Source organism: Podarcis gaigeae, assembly GCF_964106915.1.
Source record: "Podarcis gaigeae genome assembly, chromosome: 5".
In the NCBI taxonomy this organism is placed as follows: domain Eukaryota; kingdom Metazoa; phylum Chordata; class Lepidosauria; order Squamata; family Lacertidae; genus Podarcis; species Podarcis gaigeae.
The window spans coordinates 44739070-44764615 of record NC_139681.1 but is presented as its reverse complement, the minus strand read 5'-3'; the positions used below and the strand labels follow the sequence as shown (position 1 = coordinate 44764615).

The window sequence follows — 25546 nt, the reverse complement described above, 5'->3', positions numbered from 1 at the left end:
AATGGCTAATATTCTGATCCTACATGTAAAGGCAGACTTCAATGCTGCAATAGAGGATGGAGATCGACAGAACTCCAGGAGAGCCTAGAGAAGTTCAACATACTGAAGCAGTGCACAGATGACTTGTAGCAAATCTCTCGACTATCACTGCTCCTATAAGTAAAATTCTGGTCAGGATTATATAGCTTAAGATCATCGCATACACTGTTTTACTATTTATGTAAGGCATTTATATACCACTTAATCATTAGCATTGCTAAGCAGTGTGCATAAACCTAAACTAGACAGAGAATATAATGATAAAAATTCATTGTAAAACTGAACACAACCCCTATGTCCTACTCAGTCAGCCCTTTGAAATTAAGATAGTAATGTCTATTAACTTGGTTGGATCTACTCTGAGTGGGACTTGCATTTAATACCACCTCTGATATTCAGTGGTGTAAATGTAAGTTGTTTCAGTTGTACACTGCTATAAATGTGTTGTGCAAAATACACTTGGGATGCTATGACTGATGGCAGCTTCTTGTTAAGTGCACAGATTCACCCCCATGCAATGATTTGTAAGGCCCTTAGATCTTGAGTTCTGGCTGCTAGGCCATGTTTAAACTTATTTTGTAAGCTATTTAAAAAGTTTGGCATACTTGTAGTTGGCTGATGGTAACATTGTCAAGAGAATATTTAAATATAGTCAACAAAATTAAAAATAAATAAAGCACAGACCCTAGCTGTCAGGAGTATAGACCAACCCAGCCCTCTGTTAACATTCTAGCTGCTCTTATTCCAAAATACACAAAGCTATGGGGCTGTCAGATACGGTTGTGTGTATCTCAGTACCAGAAATGAAGATGCATTTGTTACTTTCCTTCTAAAAGTGATACCATGCCAGTTCCTCACAGAAGTGGTAGTAGCTTTGACAATTACTTCTCATCAGTTGGAGATTGCTCAAACAGTAACTTTCAGAGTTGGAACACAACGGTGTTTGGAGTTTATTTCCAAATTTGGGATGGTGTTCTAATATTGAGTAATCTTTGCATTGTGTCAGTAGGTAATCTGTGTTGGCTTTCATTGAAGAAAAAGGTGCCAATTTTTCTTTTCTCCAAAAATATTTCCAATAAGAGAACAAGTTTATTTTATGCAAACACCCAACTATATATATCATTTCGCCCTAATTTTACATATATACATTTTGCATATATAATTTCCCCCTAACCTTACTTCCAGGTGGCAGCATTAAATAACCATGAAGAATTGGTAGCATTACTTCTAGAAAGAGGAGCAGATCCTGATGTTAAAAATGAGGTAATAGCAGTAAGAGTAGCTTTTTCAGTACCTGTTTTACACACACACCCAAGAACTGTTTAAAATAACAAAATTAACATTTTGGGGGGGGGGGAATGTTTTTTTCAGTTTGGCAAAGGTGCCCTGGAAATGGCTAGAGGCATGAACAGACAGGTATGGATATCTTTTACTTGAACTCTTTTCCTGATTTCTATTCTTTAAGCATTTTATCCTAATTTGCTATTTTTCTTCCCTTTTTTAGAGTGTGGTTTCAATAATAGAAGAAAGGAAAAGACAATTAAGTAATGTGAACGTGGATTCTTCTGCATCCTCTACTACAATTGTGTGAAGCAGACAATTTGAAGCCTAATCTTACCTACGAAGGAGGTCAGGCCACAAGGACTAAATCCTAGTTGTTTTCCTTTTTCCTAATTAGCTGTTACACACTCTTGGGTGCCTTGATTAAAATGCTAACTTTGCTTCTCCAGCATTTTTCTCTGGCGTTTAAATTCATCTACATTTTAGCAGCATTATTTTCTCATTATGGTCAGTTTTTACAGTGATCCTATTTTTTGCTCTTCTGTCCTCTTGTTCTCATGTTAGCAGCTGTTCCTGTTTCATGCCCTTGAGTAGCAGCAGTCACTGACATTAAGGGCAAAACCAGAAATTATCATGTAGTTTGCTGTAGAATGCATGGCTTCTCAATAAATAAATAGGTGGCATAGTAGGCCAAATGGCCAGGGCGGGGGAATGAAGAACAGGATTGGGAGCACAACATAGGAGGTGGGGCTTAGCGCTTTGTCTCTGCCATGGCCCCAGTGGGAGTTGTGTACATGCGTGTACACTCTCTCTCTCTCTTTCTCGTGATTCATAACGGGGGGAAATCTCCCGTTGTGACCAATGGTAGCTTTACTCCCAAAAATACGTTGATCCCATTTTGACTCCCCCCCCAACAGTTATATATTAAAAAACAAAAATCCCAAGGATGCCTGGGCATACTATGTAATAAAATAATTACGTCTAGCTTGGCTCCAATGCTAAGTTCTTTGGATGTCCTGGTGCAGTGTAACTGGTTTTTGTAGAGCAGAAAGTAGGTAGCAAGATAATTGGGAGAGGGCAGAATGAGCCACTGTCCATGGAGTGGCATTCTGCCAGAGTGACCCTGAATTCCTAAGGCTTGTGCTGCCACACTAAAGGAATGACTCCTTGCAAATGCAGAATGGATTTTATGCAATACTTGGAAAAGTGTGAGTTCAAAGTGATGGAACAAATGCCATTAAGGACTTTATATGCCAATAGTATATTGGTCTGGTAAGAAATTGGTATTTGTCCAAGTTTCCTGGCCACCTCATAGATGCACAGCAAGCTGCTCATTAAAATCAGATTCTTTCAGAGTAATTGTACATGCAATTACTGCAGTTTTTGTTTGGAACATAAACACACATGAAAGAATTTAGAATGTTAGTTTGTGAGGATAGTGAAACAAGCTGGTTCAAATGGCTCAGTTGGTTAGAGCATGGTGCTGATAACACCAAGGTTGCAGATTTGATCCCCATATGGGAAAGCTGCATATTCCTGCATATTCTTGCATTGCATGGGGTTGGACATGATGGTTCTCAGGGTCCCTTCCAACTCTACAATTCTATGATTCTAAATGACAAAAAGCTGAACAGAATAACAGAAAATCCATTCTAGAAACACTGTTTTATATGAGTTAAGCCTAATCTTTCTGAGCAACACAAGACTTATGATAACATCAGAACCATCAACATAGCTTTTTAAATATAATAATAATAATAATAATAATAATAATAATAATAATAATAATAATAATATGATTGACGCTGTACTTGCTTGCAGTAAGTACACAAGTTGGAGGAAATCAACTTTTTTGGGAAGTATGTGTGTATAGGATTGCAGTCTTAATAGCACATTCAGGAGAATCTTAGGAGATGATTATTTTCAATGTTCCCCGTTCTTTGCAAACAAAATAAATTGTCCCATACCTGGTCAACAAAGTATTCAAAGTTTTATTTCCTCAATAAATTATTCCATTTTCAAAACCTTTTAATAATTGCAGAAAACACAAATCAGTACATAACTAAGGATGTATTTACTGTTTATTTAATACAGAATACTTAATAGCGAATAGATTGTCCTGTTATTGAAACATGTTTATAGGCTCTTAACATGTTACTGCAATAATCATTACAAAAAAGTGTATAAAAGTAAGACAAACTGTTACACAGTGCATTATGTAGAAAGTTTTAGCAAACTGACATTTAACTGAAAGCATTATAAAGGTATGGTTCATAAAAATTAATGGCTTATGTCACTCTAATATTCATATATAGTGTGCTAAATGGTTTACAATTAACAGTCTTATCACCACAGTCTTAAAAACATCACATGGAAGAAAGTCCCACTGAATGCAGCTAATGGAACTTAACTTCCATGAAAATGTATCAAGGATCAGGTTATCAGCAGTTAAAATATCAGTTGCTACTCTTAATGCAAAGAGTGATAGCACCTTTTGTTCAGTCAGTCCTGATGGCAATTCACATTGCATTTTATATGCCTGCTTCATGCTAAAAGAGATACCTAAATGTAAAGTATAACAGAAGAATAAAAGGACTGAAATGTCTTTGCTTCCCAGGATGATACAGGAAATTGTTTACTTGCATTATCTTGAGCAATAAAGACTATTTATTACATTGGTACAGTTACCCTGTGATGATTGCATGTGATTACAACTTAGAAGGGATATTCAAATCAGATTTATTTAAGGGCTGTATACCCCACGCTTTAACAGGTTCCCAGGCTGGCTTACTAGGTAAGTTCATTTCGTGTGTTTTTTTTCATTAATGCATTAACAAATTTATTATTTTATTATATATCAGGAAATGTAAATCAAATTGGATAATTCCAAGAACATTTTTGTTACATTAAAAAGCCTACTATAAATGGCAATAGTTAAAAATGCAAAAATATGTCATATGTGCCTGATTAAACCTGCAACATAACTAATTTTGCACCTTGATTCACTCTGAGTGTGCAATGAGAGCTTATTTAGAAGCTAAACTAACTTGAGGAAGAAGCATATCTGATGGTTTAAGGTGGGGTGGTTAACCTGTGGGCCTCCAGTTCTTGATGGACTACAACTCCCACCATCCTTGACCATGCTGACTGGGGCTGATGTAGTTCAGCAATAACTGCAGGGCCACAGGTCAGCTAGCCCTGATTTAGGGGCTCTTGACTCATATTTATTTCACGTTCAAATTAATTATGTAAATATTCAACAGATGTGGAAGCACATGGAGTTCTCAGTTTTATGTAAGCAAAATTCAAAATTATGAACAAGGAGGGATGTGGAAGAGAACTTGGGATTTTCTGCTCATTTAAACAACAGTATTGATACAGTAATATTTAATTACAGTACTTAACATTTATCTAGCATTCAAAACACCCAGTGTAGTTTGGGTAATTCCTATAGGGCTGTTCCCCAAACCCGCCCTATATTGAGGGCTTAAGTTGATTAGAAGTGCCTTGCCTAAGGCTGCCTAAGAAGATTGTGACTGAGGTGGTGTTTGATTTGGAGCTCAGGGATTATGCAGCAACAGGTCAGAATCAACAGCTTCTGAAACAACTTTGGACATCTCTGTTTGGAGTAATGTAAGCAAGACCCTACCAGTGAGACAAAGATCAGGACTGAGGAGAGAATTAGTTATCATTATACTAAGAAATATACAAAAGTTTCAATGAACTGAAAGAGGCTCTGGTCTGTTTCAACACTTGCTCAAAATCTGTTCTGTCGTGTCTTGTAATGGTTCAAAGTAGTTTAACTTTTACCAGCATTTTATAAAATGCTGGTAAACCACAACTAAAACTATTGACCATAATCTAGCACTGAGAGCATGCAGCTGGCCTGTGTTGGGGGTGGGGGAGTCTTTCCCTTCCCCTGGCTCATCCAGAATTGCAAATAAGCAAGCTGCAGTAAAGCAGCAAGTGTTATGAAACACTTAGATCCTAGGTATTACCTAGGTATTACCTAGGTATTACACTTAGATCCTAGGTATTACCTAAAGACATCTGCTGACTGCTCACTGTGCAGGAAAGTAATTTATATCTTGGTAAGACGCAGGTGGCGCTGTGGGTTAAAGCCTCAGCACCTAGGACTTGCCGATCAAAAGGTCGGCGGTTCGAATCCCTGCGGCGGGGTGCGCTCCCGCTGCTCGGTCCCAGCGCCTGCCAACCTAGCAGTTCGAAAGCACCCCCGGGTGCAAGTAGATAAATAGGGACCGCTTACCAGCGGGAAGGTAAACGGCGTTTCCGTGTGCGGCTCTGGCTCGCCAGATGCAGCTTTGTCACGCTGGCCACGTGACCCGGAAGTGTCTCCGGACAGCGCTGGCCCCCGGCCTCTTAAGTGAGATGGGCGCACAACCCCAGAGTCTGTCAAGACTGGCCCGTACGGGCAGGGGTACCTTTACCTTTACCTTAAGACTGGCTAGTGAACTTTTCCTTTTGCCAGTTTACTATAATGACTTTTGCTTATTTGCTTGAGTCAGCTGCTGCTCTTTTGCTCTATGGTTCGCCTGCTCTGTTTATGGCATATCCTAGTCTTAGGACAGGGAGTTAAAGTAGAAAAGGCATCTAGGTTCGTCCAAAATATTTTGTGATTGCTCTGTGAGAACAATGTCTAATATTTGAGAATTCACAAAATCATTCTAAACTAAACTATGCTACTCAAAAATTTAACAGATTCTTTTCATCATTGAATCATTCCTGGGTTTAATTATTTATTTATCTGCTATGTCATCCATGTTTACAAGTTGTGGTTATCAATGACTGTGTAGCAATGATCCCTTTCTCCCTCCACCATGAGACGCACACAGAGAGAATACTATTCGACTTTGCAGGGAAAATCATAGCTTCTTGGTTGGCAAGTCAGTCACTGCAGCAGACTTTACTTTGTAGGAGAATAATCAACTTTCCTTTGAGACATAATTGTTTTTACCTATTTTTTCTGGATTGCTACCTGATTTTGTTAGGAGGACTACAATGCATGCAAATCAAGTGGCCTAAGGTTTCATGATACAGGTAAATCGAGAAGCAGCCCTAGCAAAGTGACTGAGCACATGCTCTATATACAAAATGTTCTGGAAATTATCTGGAAGAAGGGCTGGGAAAGGTCCTGAAGTAACTGCTGCCAGTCAGAACAAGCAGTCCTGGGCCCAATGGTATGACTAGGTATAAGCAGCTCTTTATGTAATTATATGACACATAAATCTCAGCTTACTGAAATCTATTGTGCATGTTAAAGTTGAGAAAGAATATCGTGTTTGCCATTGAAGTGTGCTTCCCCAATCCAATATTTTTTTCCAAATCACATCAGAAGCTCCCTGACATGAAATGGTTTTCCTTTCAGCTGAATGTGCCAGCCCATAGGGACAAAAGAAATGTGCACAGTACTAACATTGACAGTGATATGAGAGCTTTTTTCTGTGCATTGAATTTCATATGGATTTGTATCAGGGTGATGGCTTGTAGACCATAGAAATTTAAATCTGTTTAACATTATAATGTTAAATATATTTTTATCAAAATAAATTTCGTGCTTTAAAGAGAATGTAGGTTCATGTTATTGATAGTACTGTTATTGACAGTAATATTAGTGACTAAGCCATCACAGATTAATCACCACAGATAGGAAAATTCTATTACACGATATCAATTCTGTTACAGAATATCAAGTGAAATACCTTTCATCAGAGACAATTCATACATTTGGCTGAGAGTGAAGAACTGGTAAGTGATGATAAATCAAGTGGAAAACATGTATGTGTGAATCAGCCTTAACATGTATGAGATAAACAATTCAACTCCACTGAAAAGCAATGGGCCTTCAGGACTCCATTGACTGCCTTTGGTTTCACTGCAATGAAAGCATACATGACCTTATCTAATAACGCAAAATTGTTTGAAAAGTGCAGCTGCTGCTTTAAAATGCTTAATTAATTAATTAGATCTCTGATCCACTCTTTACCAATATGTCTTAGGGCAGGTTACCACTTCAACACACCGTGTGTTGCTTCTCCTTGCTGACACCACAACAAGAGCTTCTCCTTGCTCACATCACAATAAGAGGTTTAAAAGCATTTTCTAGTGGGGGAAGCTGATAGATACAAAAACAGCCAGAGAAAGCAAGCTGCCATGAAATTCAGGAGAAACCTAGGCTAATAAACATAAGTATTTGCATTCAGCTTTGAAGTAATCTTGCCTATTTAAAAGGTATGTTACAATCCTTTGTGGAAATATTATGACTGTTTTGTATTATGTGCTGACTAGCATATTGTATCTTTAGTCCTGACATATACTACTTATATGGCCTCACCTATCTCTCTCTGGTTAAAAAGATACTTATGCATGACTGGTTTTACCATGATGGGGATGCACATTAAAATACAAATTGCATTGAAGATTTGCAGTGTAATAAATATATGGGAGCAACAGTCAGTTACAAATTCTGATGCATGTTTTGACGCTCTTTACCCAGCAAATGATAAACATAGGGAAGAAATAGGGAAGAGCACCTACAGATCCACATGGTGATATGCATTTAAAGACTACCAATCTGATTTCCATTTTGCACATGCAGTGGTATATAGTGTGAACTGAGCTAGGCAGAGGAGGATTATGTTCCTCATGTGAAACCACTTGCCTTTTGTAAAGCACAGACTGTTCATTGATTGAACAGTTCAGTTCTTAAACTGTATTGCTTTAGCTCTTTCATGATTAGGAATAGAAAAAAAAATGTAGTGATTAAAAAGGGAATTTACAAACTCCAGCATCTTTTTACGGCAGTCACGTCCGAGGATTTGATTTCTGCTAAATAAAATAAAATGCTACTTTAGTAATAATCAAGTTGGGGTTTCCTATTAATGGCGGTCAAATGAAACAACATGGAGTGAAGAAAAATATACTACTCAAGATGCATGAAAGGTAATTTAAAGAGCCCCAACAGCACCTGCCTTTCATTTAAAATGAAATGCCAAATCCTATCTTTAAAAAGTTGAGTGCTACCATCATCAGCAACTCTCCTCATTTAGCATAAATGTTACATTGACATTTTCCAGAATGTCTTGTTGTGTAATTACTGATACTATAATTTATATCATATGCAAGCTTCAGAAGCAAAACTGTTTTCTGTGGATTCTTTTTTGCTTTATTGGTTTTGTTTGTGATGTGGATATATTTTATTTGCTTTGTTCATAAGCATGACTGTGTGGTTGCCTAGTTACAGGGCAAAGTAATTGGGAAAGTTAAATTACTTACTGGAAAAAGACAAAAGGTCTTCAAGTTCTGTTTTTCTGTCTGAAGAAGCACAGACACTTTAGATATTAGCACACTGCATAGGCAAGAGTAATGGCCAAAGGTCTAGGTGCTGGAAATAGTTATATAGCGTGGAACAAATAATTTGCCAACTTTATGTTGATATGAAAGAGAATATGTAAGCTGATTTTCTTTTGCAGGGGTTGAAATGAGAGTATCACCAATATCAACTGTTCAATACTGGTAAAAGGGAGGGAGAAAGGAGAATAAAGCTAGTTCTAATTGACTATTATGAATATGACAGGGGTTTCCCCCCATAAATATGCTGAGCTATAGGTGGAAAGGAGTTCATGTCTGGACTCCCAGTTCTATCTGGGCCATCCCAGTTGCCCCACCAGCTTGGGCTTTCGAGGCTTGTTGCCCAGACAGCTTCGGCTAGCTAGGCAGTTTGAAAGTTTATAGCCTTGTTTGCTGAGTACAAGTAAAATATGCATGCTACATTAGAACATTTTCTAGGGCATCAGAAAATTTCAAACTGAAAAATCTCCTATGCAAATTCTTCTAATTCCAATTGTTTCCAGAAAATCCACAGCAATGTTGCTCAGAAACAGGAGAGAGAGGAGGGAAAACCAGTAAACAATCTCTAAATTATGATCTACTGAACCACATAGTCCTTGTGCTGCACTGAGAATGCAAACTGCAGACTTTTCAGTGCAATTAACACCGAAATCATGTACCACATCCAACAAAAACAATGAATTTAAAACTGTCTTGTACAATATACAGTTTTTTTAATTAAGAAAACATGCTGAAAGCCTATATACTCTCTTGAAATACAGACTTTCAGTTAGTTTCAAACAGCTATAGCAGGCCTTTTAAGATTTAGAACACTGAGACATGACACATGTGGGCAGATGTAGGGGTTTTTCGCTGTATAATACGAGAAATAGTTTGTGTGATCTGTTTAAAGATTTATCGAAACCAGTGGGATTATAACTTGAAATCTAACAACTGCTCAATGAGAGAAGTACTAGAGTTGAAGTGAACACTTCTGTGAAACTAGCTTTGAAAGCTGTTGCTGTGGCCTCCAAGGTCAAATATTAGAAACTTATTTGGGGCCAGAGTTCTCATCAAAATGAGAATGTTGATTTCTGGTAAGTCTCCAGTGGATTGGGGGTGCTGTGTGCGGCCCCGCAAAGGGTGCCCACCGACAGATGGGTGAGCGAATGACTAGCCTTTTGTTGAACCACCAAGTTGGCTGGGGTTAAGTATTGTGGTCAGAGCACAAGTAACTACTGTAATGCTGTTTCAGCAGATCTATCCCTCTAAGCAGGGTTTTGCTGTGCACAGGATCAGGCCATTTATACTTTTTAGTTACAACACACAATGATAAAGGTCTGGTTGTATAGGAAAAGCATGCACTTTGTAAAATCTGATTTTTTATGCAGAAAATGTACATCTGTTTGATGATAGAGCCAATATCTAAGACCTGATAAACCTAGATATGTACGTAATTCTTTGTTTTGGCACTTACTTTCTTAACCTTCCTTGAAAATACACCCTAGAAGTAATATTTTCCGTCCATAGAAGTAATATTTCCCCTCCAGATTCTATTGACAAAATATCAGCCATTAGCCTTTGAAATTTCACCTGTCTCTTGGTTTCAGTAAAGTTTCAATTCAGCATTAGTCAACATTCTGTATAGGAACAGGTCCAAATGAAATAAACTTTGAAGAGTTTGTACCAAACATTGAGAAATCTGTAATGGATGGTTCAAGACTGTTTAAACATCACAAAAATGGCTTCCTTCCTAGGAAAACTTGGTTATGGTGAAACAATATCTACTACAATGCTCTGCACTGTAATAAATATTAAATATAAATTAATAATTTACAAGTACCTGAGCAAAGAAGCAAACCACCTTCACACAGCATAGCACCAAAGGCAGTAGCTCAGAGTTCTTTAAAATAATGGGTTTTGAACATTAAAAATTCTACCTATTGATATAAAAATATTGATCTGAAACTGGAGATGAAAATAGTGCAAAATTCTGTCTTCACTTTCCAGGATACAAATGATGTTCCATGTTGTCATTTCATATAAGCAGTATTAAAGGCTCTAGGCATTTGAGGTGGTTGTTTAGGTGCAGGCCTGTTTAAGAAAAGGGTCAGAAACAGAATAATAAAATTAGCAAACCTGCTAATTGTGGAGCAACAGAAATTATGTATAAATATCTTGGCTTTAAGGAATTGTTAAAGGTTCTTTGGAAAACAGGAGCATTCCTCTTCATTCATTCAGGTCATGTAGGGTTTACTGGCATCTCTTCGCCTTAATATTTTACTGTCATTTGTTTTATGCACATTTTATTCATGGCACAAAATATATTTTAACAATTAATAATTTTAAGTGGTTGTAATTTATGTCAATCAGCTTTTTTCAAGTCAGTGAGGGTACTGACATCTTGAAATGACAGCATCATTCAATAAATACTAGTGTCCTTAAACTGGTATTAGTTAAGCCCCTTCCCCATATTTTATGGCAGAGCTTTGGTGGAATTTGTTTGTTTCAGGGAATTTTTATCCAGTCCCTCTCACCACATCTGATTGCTTCTCAAATTTACCACGTGGGAATATACTGGCTGGTAAGAACAAGCAACTGCAGAAGAACTGCAGTACCTAAACACAAGCTCAGGAAAACAGATGCTTATTTAGATGACTGAAACAATTTTGTGAGTGAGAAACTAAGCTAGCCACCACGGTACTTCCCAGATGTTGATCTGCCCACCAACTCTTCATCCCTGACCATTGCCCTTGCTGACTAGAACTGGTGGGAGTTGGAGGGCACCATGTTTGGGTATCCTTGAGCTAAGTTTTCCCAACAAAAAAGAGCCAATTCTAAGATATATTTTATAATATTTCTTAAACACGTTTTCTGTTGGAAATGCACAACTGAACAGCCAAACTAACCTGACAGGGGCAATTTGAGGCACAGGTTTTGGAAGCCCAAATACTTCTGTGGAGGAACTCTTAAACTGAGCAGATTTGTTCTTCTGAGGATCAGCTGGCAAAGGTTTTCGAGGAGGACTTGGCTTGAAAGATTCCTATAATACAATGTAAGTTCATAGAATTGTTACTATAAGATTAATGAATTATACTTTCATGACTGAAGAATTATATAATAAAATGGCTAATTTATTTCCCACAAGTCCTTCAAATCATGCTTTGAATTGAAACAAACATTAAAATTATGTGGCTCCTCACTATTTCTGTTTATAGAAAATGAAAGTACAATATTAAGAGACAATATAGTGCTTTAAATTGGGGGGGTTGGAGGGGGTTATTGTCATTGTTACTATGGTATGTGTTTTTATATTATAAATACATCAATACTCAGCTACGAGTGATCGCCAAAGAAGAAAGAATATTAATGAATAAATAAAAACCAAACAGGTGCAGAAATGATTCCCTCTGAAGGAGGTCCAAAATTATCTCTTTAAGCAAATCTCTAGTGTATTTTAACCACATGATTTTGCTGTTTCAAAAAGGGAAAACAGTATGACCACTAGCATTGTGCTGAAAACAAAAAAGAAAACACTGAGTACAGCTATCATGGGGACACCTCAAATTTACAACAAATTGAACCATAGATCTCTCCTATCTCTTTTCTTTTAGACAATATGAACAGATTATTGCTGGATACAAATATAGGTATAGCAAATGTTGTTTTCATTTTTCTTTGAAAGATGGTACCAAGAGATAAGTCTGATGATCTCTTGTTAAGAATTGACATTATACACACACACACACACACACACACACACACACACACACACACTTCAGTTGCTATGTCTGAATTGTTCAAAGTAGGTTAATTTCAAATAAAAAATTACAGTCTGTAGTAAGAGTGTCTTTAATTATATCCTATAAGGAGTGCTGCTGTTAAAATACGTATCAGTAGAGGTGCTAGATTTCACAAGAGGAAAACCGTTCAGACTTTACATCGTTTTTTTCAGGCTTTACAAGGAAAACATGCTGAAACATATGGAGAAGAAATATTACTGAAATACTATATGTTTATAACTTACAATTCTATTATTGTAGCTCTTAGCAGTAACATACTTTGAGAGGAGGAAAAGGGGCATGTTTTATCAGAAGGGAAAAGATTTTATTACCTAACGGGGTTTTCCAGTATGAAGAGCATTTATGAAACAAAGATTGTATAATTATATTTATATGATACATGTGACTCTCTCCATACCTGAAATGAATGTGTGGAGCTGCATGGACCAGCCACAACCACCGCTGTCACCATGCTCCCCCATGAACATCCATTTGACATTAATCAGAGTTTTCTGCACATGTAGATGTACAAGTGGAGAGTTCTCCTGACTTGGTGAACTGTGAAATGCTGCTATTCACTCCTATCAGTTTGCGAACTGCCTAGAAAGTGGATCTTATATAAATCAGTTAATAAATAGCAACAGCAACATGTAAAGTGCTTCATTTGGAGATAAAAATTGCAATGTTAGAAGAACAATCCCCTACCTCAGGTGACGTTGTCAGTACAATCAGGCAATATATAGAAATAGACATGAAAATAGGTTCCAGCCTTTGGTGATGTGTTGCAGGATGGCCCTTAGAGCTATCATTTGCATTATTGCTAAAGTTCTGTGTGCTGGGGAGGCCTGTTCACTGACCCAGTTTCCCCAGGGAGTGTTACCATAAGCCTTTATAGATCAGATGGATTTATTCCTTTAGCTTTAGATCAGTAACTTTGAGGGCTTTTTAAATGTGTCAGTTTTTTACATGTAAGCCAGGGAAATGGTTTTCAATATAACCACTAGCTCTTGTTACTTACGAAAAAATGTTTTTATACATTAGGCAGTTATAAATAGTACTTCAATATAAAATTCCTGTGGACTGTCTTCGGATATGAAACATAAAAGGGTCACAATATACCCAATTTCACATTTTAAAACACATGCTTCACTGCAATACCTATATATCTTTCGATTGTGAGTTCCAGAGACAAAGGGTCAGACTCAGCTATGCAAATATTTTCCCAGATATTTTCCCCTCTAATTTTAAGCAATTGGGGAAGTAACAGTCTTGATGACATGATTGCATATGGGAGAGGAAACATATTTCTTTCCCTGTGGTTTGTTTTTCTTATCAAAATCACCCCTCTAAACTGATTTGGAGAAGTATATGAGGCCCAGAACACATTGTGCAATGAAAAGCCAGTCCAGTTCCCTGGGTGGATAAGAGCTGAGTTAACTGGCCATTTACCTCCTCCCATGAATTCCTTATTCTCTAAATGGCTCTTATGGCTCAAAATAAAATAAAATTGACTCATTGACTCAGTCTCCAGATTACAAAGACATCATATAGTACAGCCAATCTGAAACTGCAAGGGGGTTGCATGTTTGAATGATTCTGCATGTAAAAATGCACTTCTTGCATTTAGAAAAATTAACACAGATAGGAAAAGGCAACACTTTCATTCCAGCTTCCCACAGGAAGGGTGTTCTTGAATTATGGGGTAAGGGGCATTCCGATCCTGGCACGCATATCGTAAGCATATACATCAGAAAGATGCCACAAAGTACTACAATATACTGGTGTAGCAGGAAGAGATGTCAATGGTAATATTTAGAATGGAGGTATGAACAATAATTACATGCCCTTTCAGCATGCCCTTTCACTCTGCTATGAAATCAACCAACAAAGACATAACAACAGAGAGAGATTGACTAAAATGGAGCAAACTATTCTGTGGTGTGATTTGAAGAATCAATATGACATCTAAATAGCTAGCAATCCAGTTCTGCTCTGGACTGATGGTGGCTGTAGGTGCCCTAGAGTTGAAACGGATAAACAAACACGTACCTGATCACATCTGGGTGAGGGGCTGGCAGGCAGCAACCTTCTGGAAGTGGGCTGCGGACATGGTAATTCACACAGGGGTGGGACAATACGCTCTGGTGGGCTTGACCGTGGTGTATTCTGTGTCTTCACAGGATTGCTAGCATTACCTGTGTGATATCGTTGCAATCCTTGTGGATCATGTCTCTGCAGATCCATAAAACAATATTATACCAAATCAATTATAGTTTAAGCATGATGAGGCCAAAGTTTGGCCTTTTTAGATTTCACTGATTTGAGTGAAAGAGAGAAGGCAAGAGGAGGGGATCAGGGGGAAAGACTCTGTGTTCTAAGTATGAGATTAACTCTCCCACTGAAATCAGTGGAACCTAAAATACTTAACTTTCACTGGAGTGGATCTCTATAGTTCTTCTCAGACGTATCTTATAATTAGTAGGTGTAAACACTATTGCTTTCAAGATTGGCTTTAAGTGCCACTTGTTTCATTTTTAATATGGCCACTTTACCTTTCCTGAAGCCAAGGAACAACCAATTAAGGTTCCAGAAGCTTACTCGAACACTAATCCTTGAATGTTGGAAAGCATTGCCCCTGTCTGAGATGGTGGCTGCAATCCACAGTCGAAATACTTTTATTTATTTTCTCTATTTTCTCCATCTGTCTAGAACTTAGAGCCCAAAGTGCATTTTTAGGCCCAGATGGCTTTCCCTTTATTTCATGTATTAATAGAAATACTCTAAAATTTCACTATTTCATTATATCAGCCCATATAAAAATACTTCAAACTTACGGGAAATATTTTTATCAGCAATACTTTGTGTGAGAACCTACCTTAGGTGTATTCAAATTTTGTGACTTTTTCACCAGATTTGTACTATTGCGGGTTGTGATAGGAACATGATTAGGTTCAAATGAACTGGAAGGCCTTGCTGGAGTCACAGACCTGAAATACATACATACATGTGTGTATACTTTCAACAGAGGATTTTTTTTAAAAAAAATCTTTACTTTCTTTAGTAAACAGTGAAAGTAAAATCCATCCACCACACTTGCAGCAGGAATAAAAAAAAAATATTGATTTTTTTGTTTAGAGCCACTAGTCTGTTAAATTAGCTCTTGCAATCTGTGGAAATGCTGCTTTACAACACCCGAGAGACTCTTCTAATGATGCTGGTGCTTAAGCTGTAATGACCTCAGCTAGGGATATTGTGGTTCATTCAGTGGACTAGAAACAACAATGCTACTCCAAGGTTTCAATATTTTAAGCAGGCCAAAATAAAGGCAAAGTTCCCTTTTTAACTGCTTATCCACAAAGTGAAATAAAAAGAAGGGTGTGTCTGAATAGCAGGTCCCTGTGGCCTTGATGCAATCTGAGAACTGCAATCTGAGAAAAAGGCAAGCATGTAGTTTTCTGAAACAACCCTCTTATATGAGGGCCTCACCACCTGTGCTAGTCTGGCAATGACCCCCATTTGATGCATGGGTAAGCAGCAGAGGGTGAAATTTTTATTTGCATGGAGCAGGGATGAACAGACCCATTAAGAGTCTGGTCCATCCCAGTTCTCAAAGGGGACAGGACTAAGCCCATCCCATTCTGAAGTGGAATTTTAAAAACCCACCTAGAAGCACACACCTAAAAACACAGTTAAATGTTCGCACACCTCCATTCTCTTTCCCTATTGCCCCTTTTAAAACCTTAGAAATAGTGTTTCCAGTCACCTAAAAGCCCGAGTGCTAGAGCACAGGACTCCTTGTCATTGTGTGCCTTGAAATGAACGGAGAGTCCCTGTGGGAGTAACAAGGCTTGATGATATTCCATTGCTCCCAGCGGAAATTGTATGGGGGAGAGAATTGTTGTCCCATGTAAGCACTTGGGACAGCTGTGTTCTCTGCACCCAGTACAATTCCCCTTGGGAGAAGCAAAACATCCTCAATCTCAATATGAAGCATCATCATCTCATCTGCAGCAGCCATAGGAGGAAAAGCTGCCTTTCCCACTGCTGTCATTGAAGATTTTTAGACTTCAGCGTGTAATAACCTTGTGTGATCTCTATCATGGTTCATTTTACAAAAGAGAGTACTTATATATCATACCTTAGTTTCTCTATTGTAGTCTTCTTATTAATAAAGAACAATCTAATCAAGATCTTCCTTTTGATGTACATAAGTGAACCAGCAACCAGAAGGCACAGGGTGGTTATGAGTAGCCCTGTTATTAAGCTTCTTTTATCTGAAACCAAACAAACAAATCCACAGTTCTTACGACCAGACCAGTCTTGTCTACCTGATGTCCGCAGTATAACTAACCTTCAGTCAAAAACAAATATTTTGTTTTACTCAGCTAACTTGTATATTAGAAGAAGTGGCATGGTTGCTGCTCCCCTGTGTCTCCATCCTCTTTGCTCCTATAATGTAGGAATGCATAAATTATTGGGGACTGAGGAATTAGATGCAGGAGCCATGGCAAAACTACCACTATGGGCCCCACCCACCTCAACCGCCTTGAAAATAGCATGGCTCTTCTCAGATGAGTCCATTTCTCCAACTTTGTTTTCACATCCCATGTTACTACTATAGCAGAGTTTAGTAACTTCATGGAAAAATACAATGGGGAAATAAATGGCAACCACGCTGCTCCATAGCAAGAAGAGGCCCTGTGTTTCAGCACTGACACCCTCCAGACCTATTCTTGCCCTCGTTTTTTTGGTATATCTGCTGTAAATATTAATGGGGGTTGATAGGAAACAGAGGAGAAAATGGGTAACAGCAGGACATCCCACAGCATTTTTCTTCAGGGCAGAGCTTCAGTAGTAAAAACTAAACCAACTGCATGGAACTTAGAATAAGCAATTAAAAATAATTTGTCTTCACATAACTCTCTTGTATATTATTTGAGGTGTCAGAAAGATATAGCAAGTGTGTGAAATAGTTTTGAGTAAAGCTCACCAGGTTATTTACAGTATTTCAGAGGTGCAGCTTTGTTAGTCCATTGCAGAAAAAACAAGTTTTGTGTCTGGAATCTTAAAGAATAACAGATTTATTGTAGCATTAAGCTTTACTTAATTTTTAAAAGATACTTAAGCCACATTTCTATATTTTTTTAATCAGACACAGTTGATGTGCAAATGCTCAGATAATAATTTAATCCACTTTAGTAAGGGGTCAAGTGTAAAAGAACAATTAGCTTCTGTAGAAACCCCTAATTTACAAAGCACAGTTTTGTCATTGCAAACAGATTGTTAAAGTAGCAGGACATGTTAATGTGAAATGCAGCTCTTCTAAAAATAAAACGAAGCGTAAAATGAAGCTAGTCGATCTTGATGTACAAATTACATGAAATCAGTTTCCCTTTTCTAGCTACTGCAAATAGCTTACAGTTCACACACACAAAACCATGATATAGATTAGCATCCCTACGTACTACGGCTATGGTACACATTCCTAGCTTAAAATGCAGCTAGATGATTTCTTTTTCTTAATGTAGATCAAAGCGGGTTTAGGTAGGGGGAAATCCGCCAAAACACAGTACTTCATAAGAAACATCATGTACAGGATAGGTATGGATTGTGGCAAACACAATGTGCATACCGCTTCCCAAACAAGTGGGGATGAACTAGATGCAGACAAAACGGGAGTGTGTACGCAGATTAAATTCATTATTCACTTGGAAATATGGGCTGTTTCACACATGCATGTACATTACTTGATTTATTTACAGTCAAGTAGAGCTAAAAGTTATCCAGTTGTGAGGGCCCCTCAAAGCTGGAGCTGGCCCTGTCCATAGGATTGCTCTGAAATGAGTTTAGTACTGTGGTCTAATTTGCTTGTTGAACTCCTGTGTGTGTGATTATTATAGCAAAGGTCTCTCTCTCTTACAGTTCCCCCTTTAGTCAGCTATATCTTGCTGTGAAATTGTAATGCCACTGCATTGATATGGATATTATTATGATGTCACAAGCTCAACATTACAATTCATTACAGGGACTGGTATGCAGTAAATGCAATCTAATTTGCTTTTCAATAGCACTGTTCATACAAAAAGCGATATCATTTCCAAGCCAAATCCTAGCTGTATATGTAAATGTAGGTTGGATTCTTCTGTCACATTAGTTAAACTAGGAGTACAGCCACAGACATCAGAGCATGGGATAAAGTTAAAAGAGGGAAGTCAAATCATGTGGAACTTCAGGCACAGGTGAACCAAATTTGATGCAGCTGTTGCTGTAGAAACATGAAATGGTGCTGTCCCCATGACACCAGATGGTGGCAGGAGACCACGCACCCCTGGCAACTGAAGCAACACCATCAAGTCCATGGATTGGGAAGTCACCATCCAGGCTGTCATCTCCATCACGACCACCCTTTCCAGCTTGAGGCACATGCAGGAATGGGTTGGTGTCTATCTGCACCCCCAGGTGAGTGAGCTCTTGTTCAAGCAAATGGCATAGTGGAAAAGAGCAGGAAAAAACAAGTTCTCACAGGGAGGGAAAATCCACTCACAACTGCAAGAAGCAGGGCCGTCTTTAGCATATGTGCCAATGAGGTGCAAAGATTCACCCAGCGCCCCCCGCCCAAATTTAGTTTATCCCCCAAATTACCTTTTATTATGTCAGACACCACGCTTATGCCTTATGTCTTGTTTACAAAAGGGAGAAAAAAGGAACAAACCTTTTTATTTGCTTTTTCATATGCTTAGCATTCATCGTAAAATGAAGAAAAAATGCAGCTCGTGGAATTCATAGTGTGTACTCTAGGCGTGTTTTTGTGGAAATGGAAAACTAAAACCACGTGCTGAAATGCATGTGTAGTAGAGCCCTAAGTACTAAGTAGTTAGTCCAAGAAAGGGGGCACAAGACTGTTTAGGGCTCTGCCTGTTGCAGGAAAAAAATCATTGTCTAACCCATCCTGCTCTGCCAGGATAATCAATGCCTTTGAGGAGGCTGCAAAAAGCAGTTTTCACCCAGGTTAAACTGTTATCTTGATAAATAATTAAGTACTTCTTCAAGAGTTTGAAACATTGTTTTTCTATTAGCACATCTATGATTGCTACTATAGTTTGGCAGTAATTGAGAAGAAAACACAAGTAGTGTGTGCCCTGACTTACACAGACTTTATCTGTGATCTTGCTTGAGCTTATTCCCACAACATCACATTGCTCACATAAGGGGACCACTTGCACAAGCATTTTCAATCTGCAAGAGAGCTGACTGAGGTAACAAACGAACCAGGGAATAGGAAATCCAGAAATGGACACGAACTCTGGAGTCCTCTGTAAACTTGGTGCCCAAAGCAAACACCATATGGCGTTTGCTTCATAATAAAGCTTGCTCTGCAGTTAAGTCATTTACTTACCAGATTGTCTAACTGGCCCGCTGTCTACACTGCCACCAAATCCTGCTTTGTCACAAAAGGGAGGAGCCCAGTGGGCTTCACAATGGCAATTTTTTTTATTGTTGCAGACCTTAACAACAAAGGGAAATATGCAGATGAGTATGGAAAACAGTACATGAACATGAGGCCTCTCCACTGCCTGTCCCAAAACTGTACTCAATAATAATTAAAAGTTATTTAAACAGGGCAACAATACATCTTGATGTGATTGCAGGCTGCACTGTTCCACAGAAACATTGTTCAAAATGTATCTCCTAATGGAACTAAAAAAATCAACTGCAGAATTAAAAAGCAGTGGTGGAACTGTAGCCACAGAATTGTTTGGAAGTGGCAAAAGGAGGTAGGTAGTTCTTCAGGGAGAACACCAGGCCCCCTACTTGTATTTTGTATTAATAAAACTATTGTCTTTTCATCATTCATGCCCACTTGCCTGTTATTTCCTCAGTTCATTGAAGAAACTAAAAAAAGCCAATCAGTGGATGATCAAGTGAGACTCGAATCCACAATCCACAGAATTATAGCTGAGTTTCCACCTGACCTCACGCCTTAAGAACTGGCAGTAAAAACAGGTAAATGCTGGGAGCTAATCTAAATGTCTTAAGGAATTCAGAGAACTTGTGCAAAAGGGCAGGCATCTGAGTTTAACACTAAGATGCTTAACATCAGTTACTGGAGTGAGACCACATAATTTATAATAGTATAGTCACTTTTCAGATCTGCAGGTTGAGGCAGATGATTACCAGAGAGAGGCCTTTCAAACAGAATTCCCAGGCTTTTTCAACACAATTTTAATCTTGCTTGCTTGTTCTTATGTTCTTTTTGAGATCTTCCTGCCTTTTTGGTCTATTATGCAGGTTGTATTTATATTTTAAATGTTTAATTGATTTTTAATGTAAACTGCCCTGGCAACATGTTTGAAGGGCCATATATAGAAATATAAACAAACAAATAAGTAACAAGATGTTCATTTTTTAAAATATCTAAGCTCAGTTACAAAACTCAGGTTTGAGGTCCAAATCAGACTGCAATATGTGAAACATTAACAGGAAGTTTTTGAATTAATGTTAGGTTCAAAATTATGTAAAAGAGAATGAAATTCTTTTTTTTTAGCCACAGAACATCAATTTGTAGAAAGATAATGATGTAAACCTCAGAAGATTAATTTTTAGAAATAAACGGATATTGTAAACAGATATTTCTGTGTTAGGTAAAAACCACATTTCCTTTCTTGGACACTAAAAAGAGCATTCAAATTGATCGTTTTGGAAGGATACTTAAAAAACAACACATTGACAGATATATGACAAAGCATCATAGATTTCAAAAGCTGTAACCAATGAACACTTCATTGCTCAGCTGGGTGTTGAGTGACTGTAAAAAATTGGATCTGCAATACTTACTCCACGTCCGTGACATTTTGTTGCACATTCATGAACCCCAAATACGCTGGTATTTTGGCAGCGGCGGTTAAGGCAGATCTATACAACAAGAAAAGGAGAGCAGGCTTACTATTGCCAGACAATGTATATGCTTATCTTACTTTTTTCTGTGCTGTGCTTTCCAGAAATGCTTAAAATGTGGGAGAGTTTGCAGTCAAGCCCAACAATGCATGTCTGTGCTAGTTAGTAACCAAAGGGGTTAATGTCCACATAGCTGTAAATTGCTAGAGAAGGCCCGATCACACCCAATCACCTTTGTGGAGGCAGGAAGGAAGGTTTGTTTCCTGTTCCCCTCTCTCTGCTTCAGTATGGAACAAACATGCTTTAACATAGCTATCTGCCTCGGATATGTTTTTGAGGTTGCTCTTGCTGTATTTTTCAACTAAGAACATTCACCTGCATTTCTTATCATTTCTAATAAGCATAATGCAAGCCTGAGACCTAGTAACTGTGGGCAAACCATTTTAAACTAACCTTGCATTCTACGCTCTGTTTTACTGAAAAGGGGGGAAGGTGTCCCAGCTGCCTTAAGGAGCTGAAACATTATAAAAAGAAGGTTTAAAATCCCAGTTCTTATGATTCAGAAAATATGCCTAACAATGGGATTTGGACTCTGAAACTTGGACTCTTGAAAAACAGGCACTACCCCCCCCCCTTGTGCTAACTCACACACATTGGTCTATAGAGGATCAATTATAATTACTCTATTTCAATGTGTAATGGTCATATTCTTTTGTGCTGATTTTTCCTTTCCAAAAAGGGGGGTGCGACCATTATGAGGTGAATTACGGGATGGAGGCAGAGGGGAGGGGTTGCAGATGGGCAGCGGAGGTGGTCACTCACCCGCTGCTTCCCCTTCTTGGCTTGGGTGACCCTAAGGGAGCCAAAAGCAAATGGCGGCAGCAGCAGCAGCAACCTAGTTCTGGCGCACAGCGAGAGCCCATGGCGCTATGACCAAGCTACCTCCCTGCCTCTTGACTCCAGAGACCCAAGGTGGCAGCAATAGCAGCAGCAGCCCAGGCCTGCCTTTGCCTGACCTCTCCAGCTACCTCTGCTTGGGGACAAGCCAATGTGGGCCCAAACTCCAGCCCTCACTGCCTCAGGAGCCACCAGGAGTGCCCCCCCCCATGCGGACCCACAGCTTGCCTCAGAATTACCCCAGCAACTATTATGCAGGGAATGCACTGGAACCAATTTCGCAGTCCGGAAAGAGGGTTTGACAATTACATAGTGGTGACCGGTATGAAGAAGAAGAAGAAGAAGAAGAAGAAGAAGAAGAAGAAGAAGAAGAAGAAGAAGAAGAAGAAGGAGGGGAGTTTGGATTTGATATCCTGCTTTATCACTACCCAAAGTAGTCTCAAAATGGCTAACATTCTCCTTTCCCTTCCTCCCCCACGACAAACACTCTGTGAGGTGAGTGGGGCAGAGAGACTTCAAAGAAGTGTGACTGGCCCAAGGTCACCCAGCAGCTGCATGTGGAGGAGCAGAGACGCGAACCCGGTTCACCAGATTACGAGTCTACTACTCTTAACCACTACATCACACTGGCTCTCGGTATGCAGTGAAATATGGTAATATATCCTCTTACTAACACCCATCATAAAATTATCTATCTACTCTGATTTCAAGTTTAGACTCATTTAAGACAGCCATAAAGAATAACTGGTACAACTTTTATTTAACAATTACACTACACCAACAATGTTGTACCAGAATAACACAGTAAGTGCCAAATAATTTGATATCAGAATTTTTTCTCCAAGCTACAATTAAAGGGTCAAATCTCTCTAGATATCACAAGATGGCTGCTCTCAGACTATTTCCTCTGTGGTTGTCCCAAAGCACTCAACAGAATATGTGCCAGGTATTTTAAGTTGCAAAAATGGGTGTGTCAATACCCTTGCATTTGGTTGCTGGGTTTCACTAAGAATGAAGGTAGACCGTAATACTCAAAAATAAATCACAGGGTGTTCATTGTCAGTTCAACTTTTTAAATTGCATGACAGATATTTCATCTCACCTTGTGTTAGGTGGGCTGTTTCCCTTGCTTTAAGTGCTATATTAATTTATATATTAATCTTTTGCCCATTTTTTTTAAAAAAGGAAACACTTTAAGAAAGTTGCCAAACTGCTGGGTACCAGCATACACCTGCTGCAAACTTGCAGGACTGTATCTTTGGTCTTCCCTGTTACAGCTTCAGGTGAACAACCAGGTAGCTGGCAAAAAAAGTAAATTTTAGCTTCTTTTTTTAAATGAGATTTTCACTCTGGTTCATTTTGAGCTGCCTGATCACAGTAAATGGATCTATCACTACAGTTTTGCTTAAAAGCATTACGTACTTGATTGAAATCATGGAATTGACAAAATAACCTTAATCTTTCTTTAATGGTTTGGGATTTTCTATGAATAGGAAATTTACCTGCAGAGGCAGCGTCTCACACTGGTTCTCTGCAGTGTGTGTGCATGTGTGTCTGAACATCTCTGTGTGAGAGGGCAGTTTGCTGTTGTGAACTGACAGATAGAGAGCTGAGAATCCTTAGCCAGAGTTAGTTCGAAACTAGAGCACAGCATTGCAAAGACTACACAAGTTACTTCCTGTGAATCTGCTGCCTGCTATAGGAGAGCTTGCTTACATCTTCACCTGCGTGCTGCCTGCATATTTGTTAATAAAGCAAATATCTGAAAGTTTTTTGTTGTTGTTTAGTTGTTTAGTCGTGTCCAACTCTTTGTGACCCCATGGACCAGAGCACGCCAGGCACTTCTGTCTTCCACTGCCTCCCGCAGTTTAGTCAAACTCATGCTGGTAGCTTCGATAACACTATCCAACCATCTCGTCCTCTGTCGTCCCCTTCTCCTTGTGCCCTCCATCTTTCCCAACATCAGGGTCTTTTCCAGGGAGTCTTTTCTTCTCATGAGGTGGCCAAAGTACTGGAGTCTCAGCTTCAGGATCTGTCCTTCTGGTGAGAACTCAGGGCTGATTTCCTTAAGAATGGAGAGGTTTGACCTGCTTGCAGTCCATGGGACTCTCAAGAGTCTCCTCCAGCACCATAATTCAAAAGCATCAATTCTCACATTTGGTCAAAACTCTCCACTATGACCTGTCCATCTTGGGTGCCCTGCTTGGCATAGTTCATAGCTTCTCTGAGTTATTCAAGCCCCTTTGCCATGGCAAGGCAGTGATCCATGAAGGGGCTGAAAGTTTTACCCCAATGCTATTTCATCCAAAGGTAATTAAACCAATGGCACTGTCGCTGGAAGTTCTCACTTGATAAAGAAGTGGGAAGCATGTATCAGCATGAAACTTGGGGTGGCACTCCTCTTCACATGCTGATATCCCCGTCCTCCAACACAGAGGCAACATAATCCATGAGCTCGAAGCTCTATGCCAATGTCCAATCCCTACTTATGCAATTTCTTGCTTGAAGCAAAAAACAAAGCAATACAGGAGGGAAGAGATACAGTGAAAATGTTCACCTCATATGTTAAATCATTTGCATTGTTGAAAGCAGGTGCAATATCTGCCCACCACTCCCCAAACCCCAGGGTCAGCTTTCCAGGGCTGCATGCCAATGGTGCGCAGACCAGAGGCAGAAGTGGGTGGGGGCAATGGATGCACCTCTTTGTACAGCAGGCTAAATTCAAGGCACACAAAAACCAGATGTTTCTACACTTTCCCTCACACATTTCTCCAGCCTCTATCTGGGCAAGCAATCTTGTAACAGTTCAAAGACATAGTCCAGCCAGGCAAAGTCAAGGAGCGCATGGAGCAGGGCTGGTGAAGGATATGGCCCAGGCAGAGCTAAAATGGGCCAGAATAGAGCTCATCTACTCAGGATTAGTCAATGCCATGCCCTCCCACCAGCCTCCTGGCCTATGGCTAGGCACAATGATTTGTCGTCTAATAGCATCTGGTGGGCCTCATGTTAGCTACTTCTATACTACATTCAGAAAATTATGGCAGTATCCCACCACCCATTCACAAACTAATTTCCTTTTGGAATCACATGCATGCAGAGTTGCACTTTAGATATAGCCATTATGTTCGCATTGGTCTAAAAAAAGATGCATTTGCATTTTATCTCCGGAGAAATGAACAAACAGGGAGTGGCATGTAATCAAAAGCATTCATTTGAGATTTTATGCAATTGTTACAGAGAGTTAACTTCACTATTCTACTGTAGCTGAAAGGCCGGGACAAAGCAAGATTGACACTGCAATAAAA

At 39.0% G+C, this 25546-nt stretch overlaps 2 protein-coding genes across 9 annotated transcripts in view; one reads left to right on the top strand and one right to left on the bottom strand.

Annotated features, from left to right (window-relative positions):
• Positions 1–8073, top strand: part of FANK1 (fibronectin type III and ankyrin repeat domains 1) — a 33378-nt gene extending 25305 nt beyond the window's left edge. For 2 of the 6 annotated variants that reach the window (XM_083741476.1, XM_083741474.1), the window contains exons 9-11: positions 1225–1302; positions 1411–1455; positions 1544–1768. In XM_083741476.1, coding sequence (XP_083597602.1) covers positions 1225–1302; positions 1411–1455; positions 1544–1630 — 210 coding nt within the window. In that variant the 3' untranslated portion in view covers positions 1631–1768. Of the gene's footprint in view, positions 1–1224; positions 1303–1410; positions 1456–1543; positions 1769–4004; positions 5354–7023 lie in introns of those variants that run through there. The other 4 variants (XR_014564943.1, XR_014564944.1, XM_083741475.1 and 1 more) reach the window with 4 other exon arrangements.
• Positions 8074–9557: 1484 nt separating this feature from the next.
• The window catches only part of ADAM12 (ADAM metallopeptidase domain 12), a 179798-nt gene continuing 163809 nt past the window's right edge, over positions 9558–25546 (bottom strand). For all 3 annotated transcript variants that reach the window (XM_083741232.1, XM_083741231.1, XM_083741233.1), the window contains 7 exons: positions 21285–21362; positions 19846–19954; positions 16588–16723; positions 15325–15436; positions 14499–14681; positions 11577–11710; positions 9558–10761 (listed from right to left, as the gene is read on the bottom strand). In XM_083741232.1, the coding sequence (XP_083597358.1) occupies positions 10701–10761; positions 11577–11710; positions 14499–14681; positions 15325–15436; positions 16588–16723; positions 19846–19954; positions 21285–21362 (813 nt within the window). In that variant the 3' untranslated portion in view covers positions 9558–10700. The remainder of the gene's footprint in view (positions 10762–11576; positions 11711–14498; positions 14682–15324; positions 15437–16587; positions 16724–19845; positions 19955–21284; positions 21363–25546) is intronic.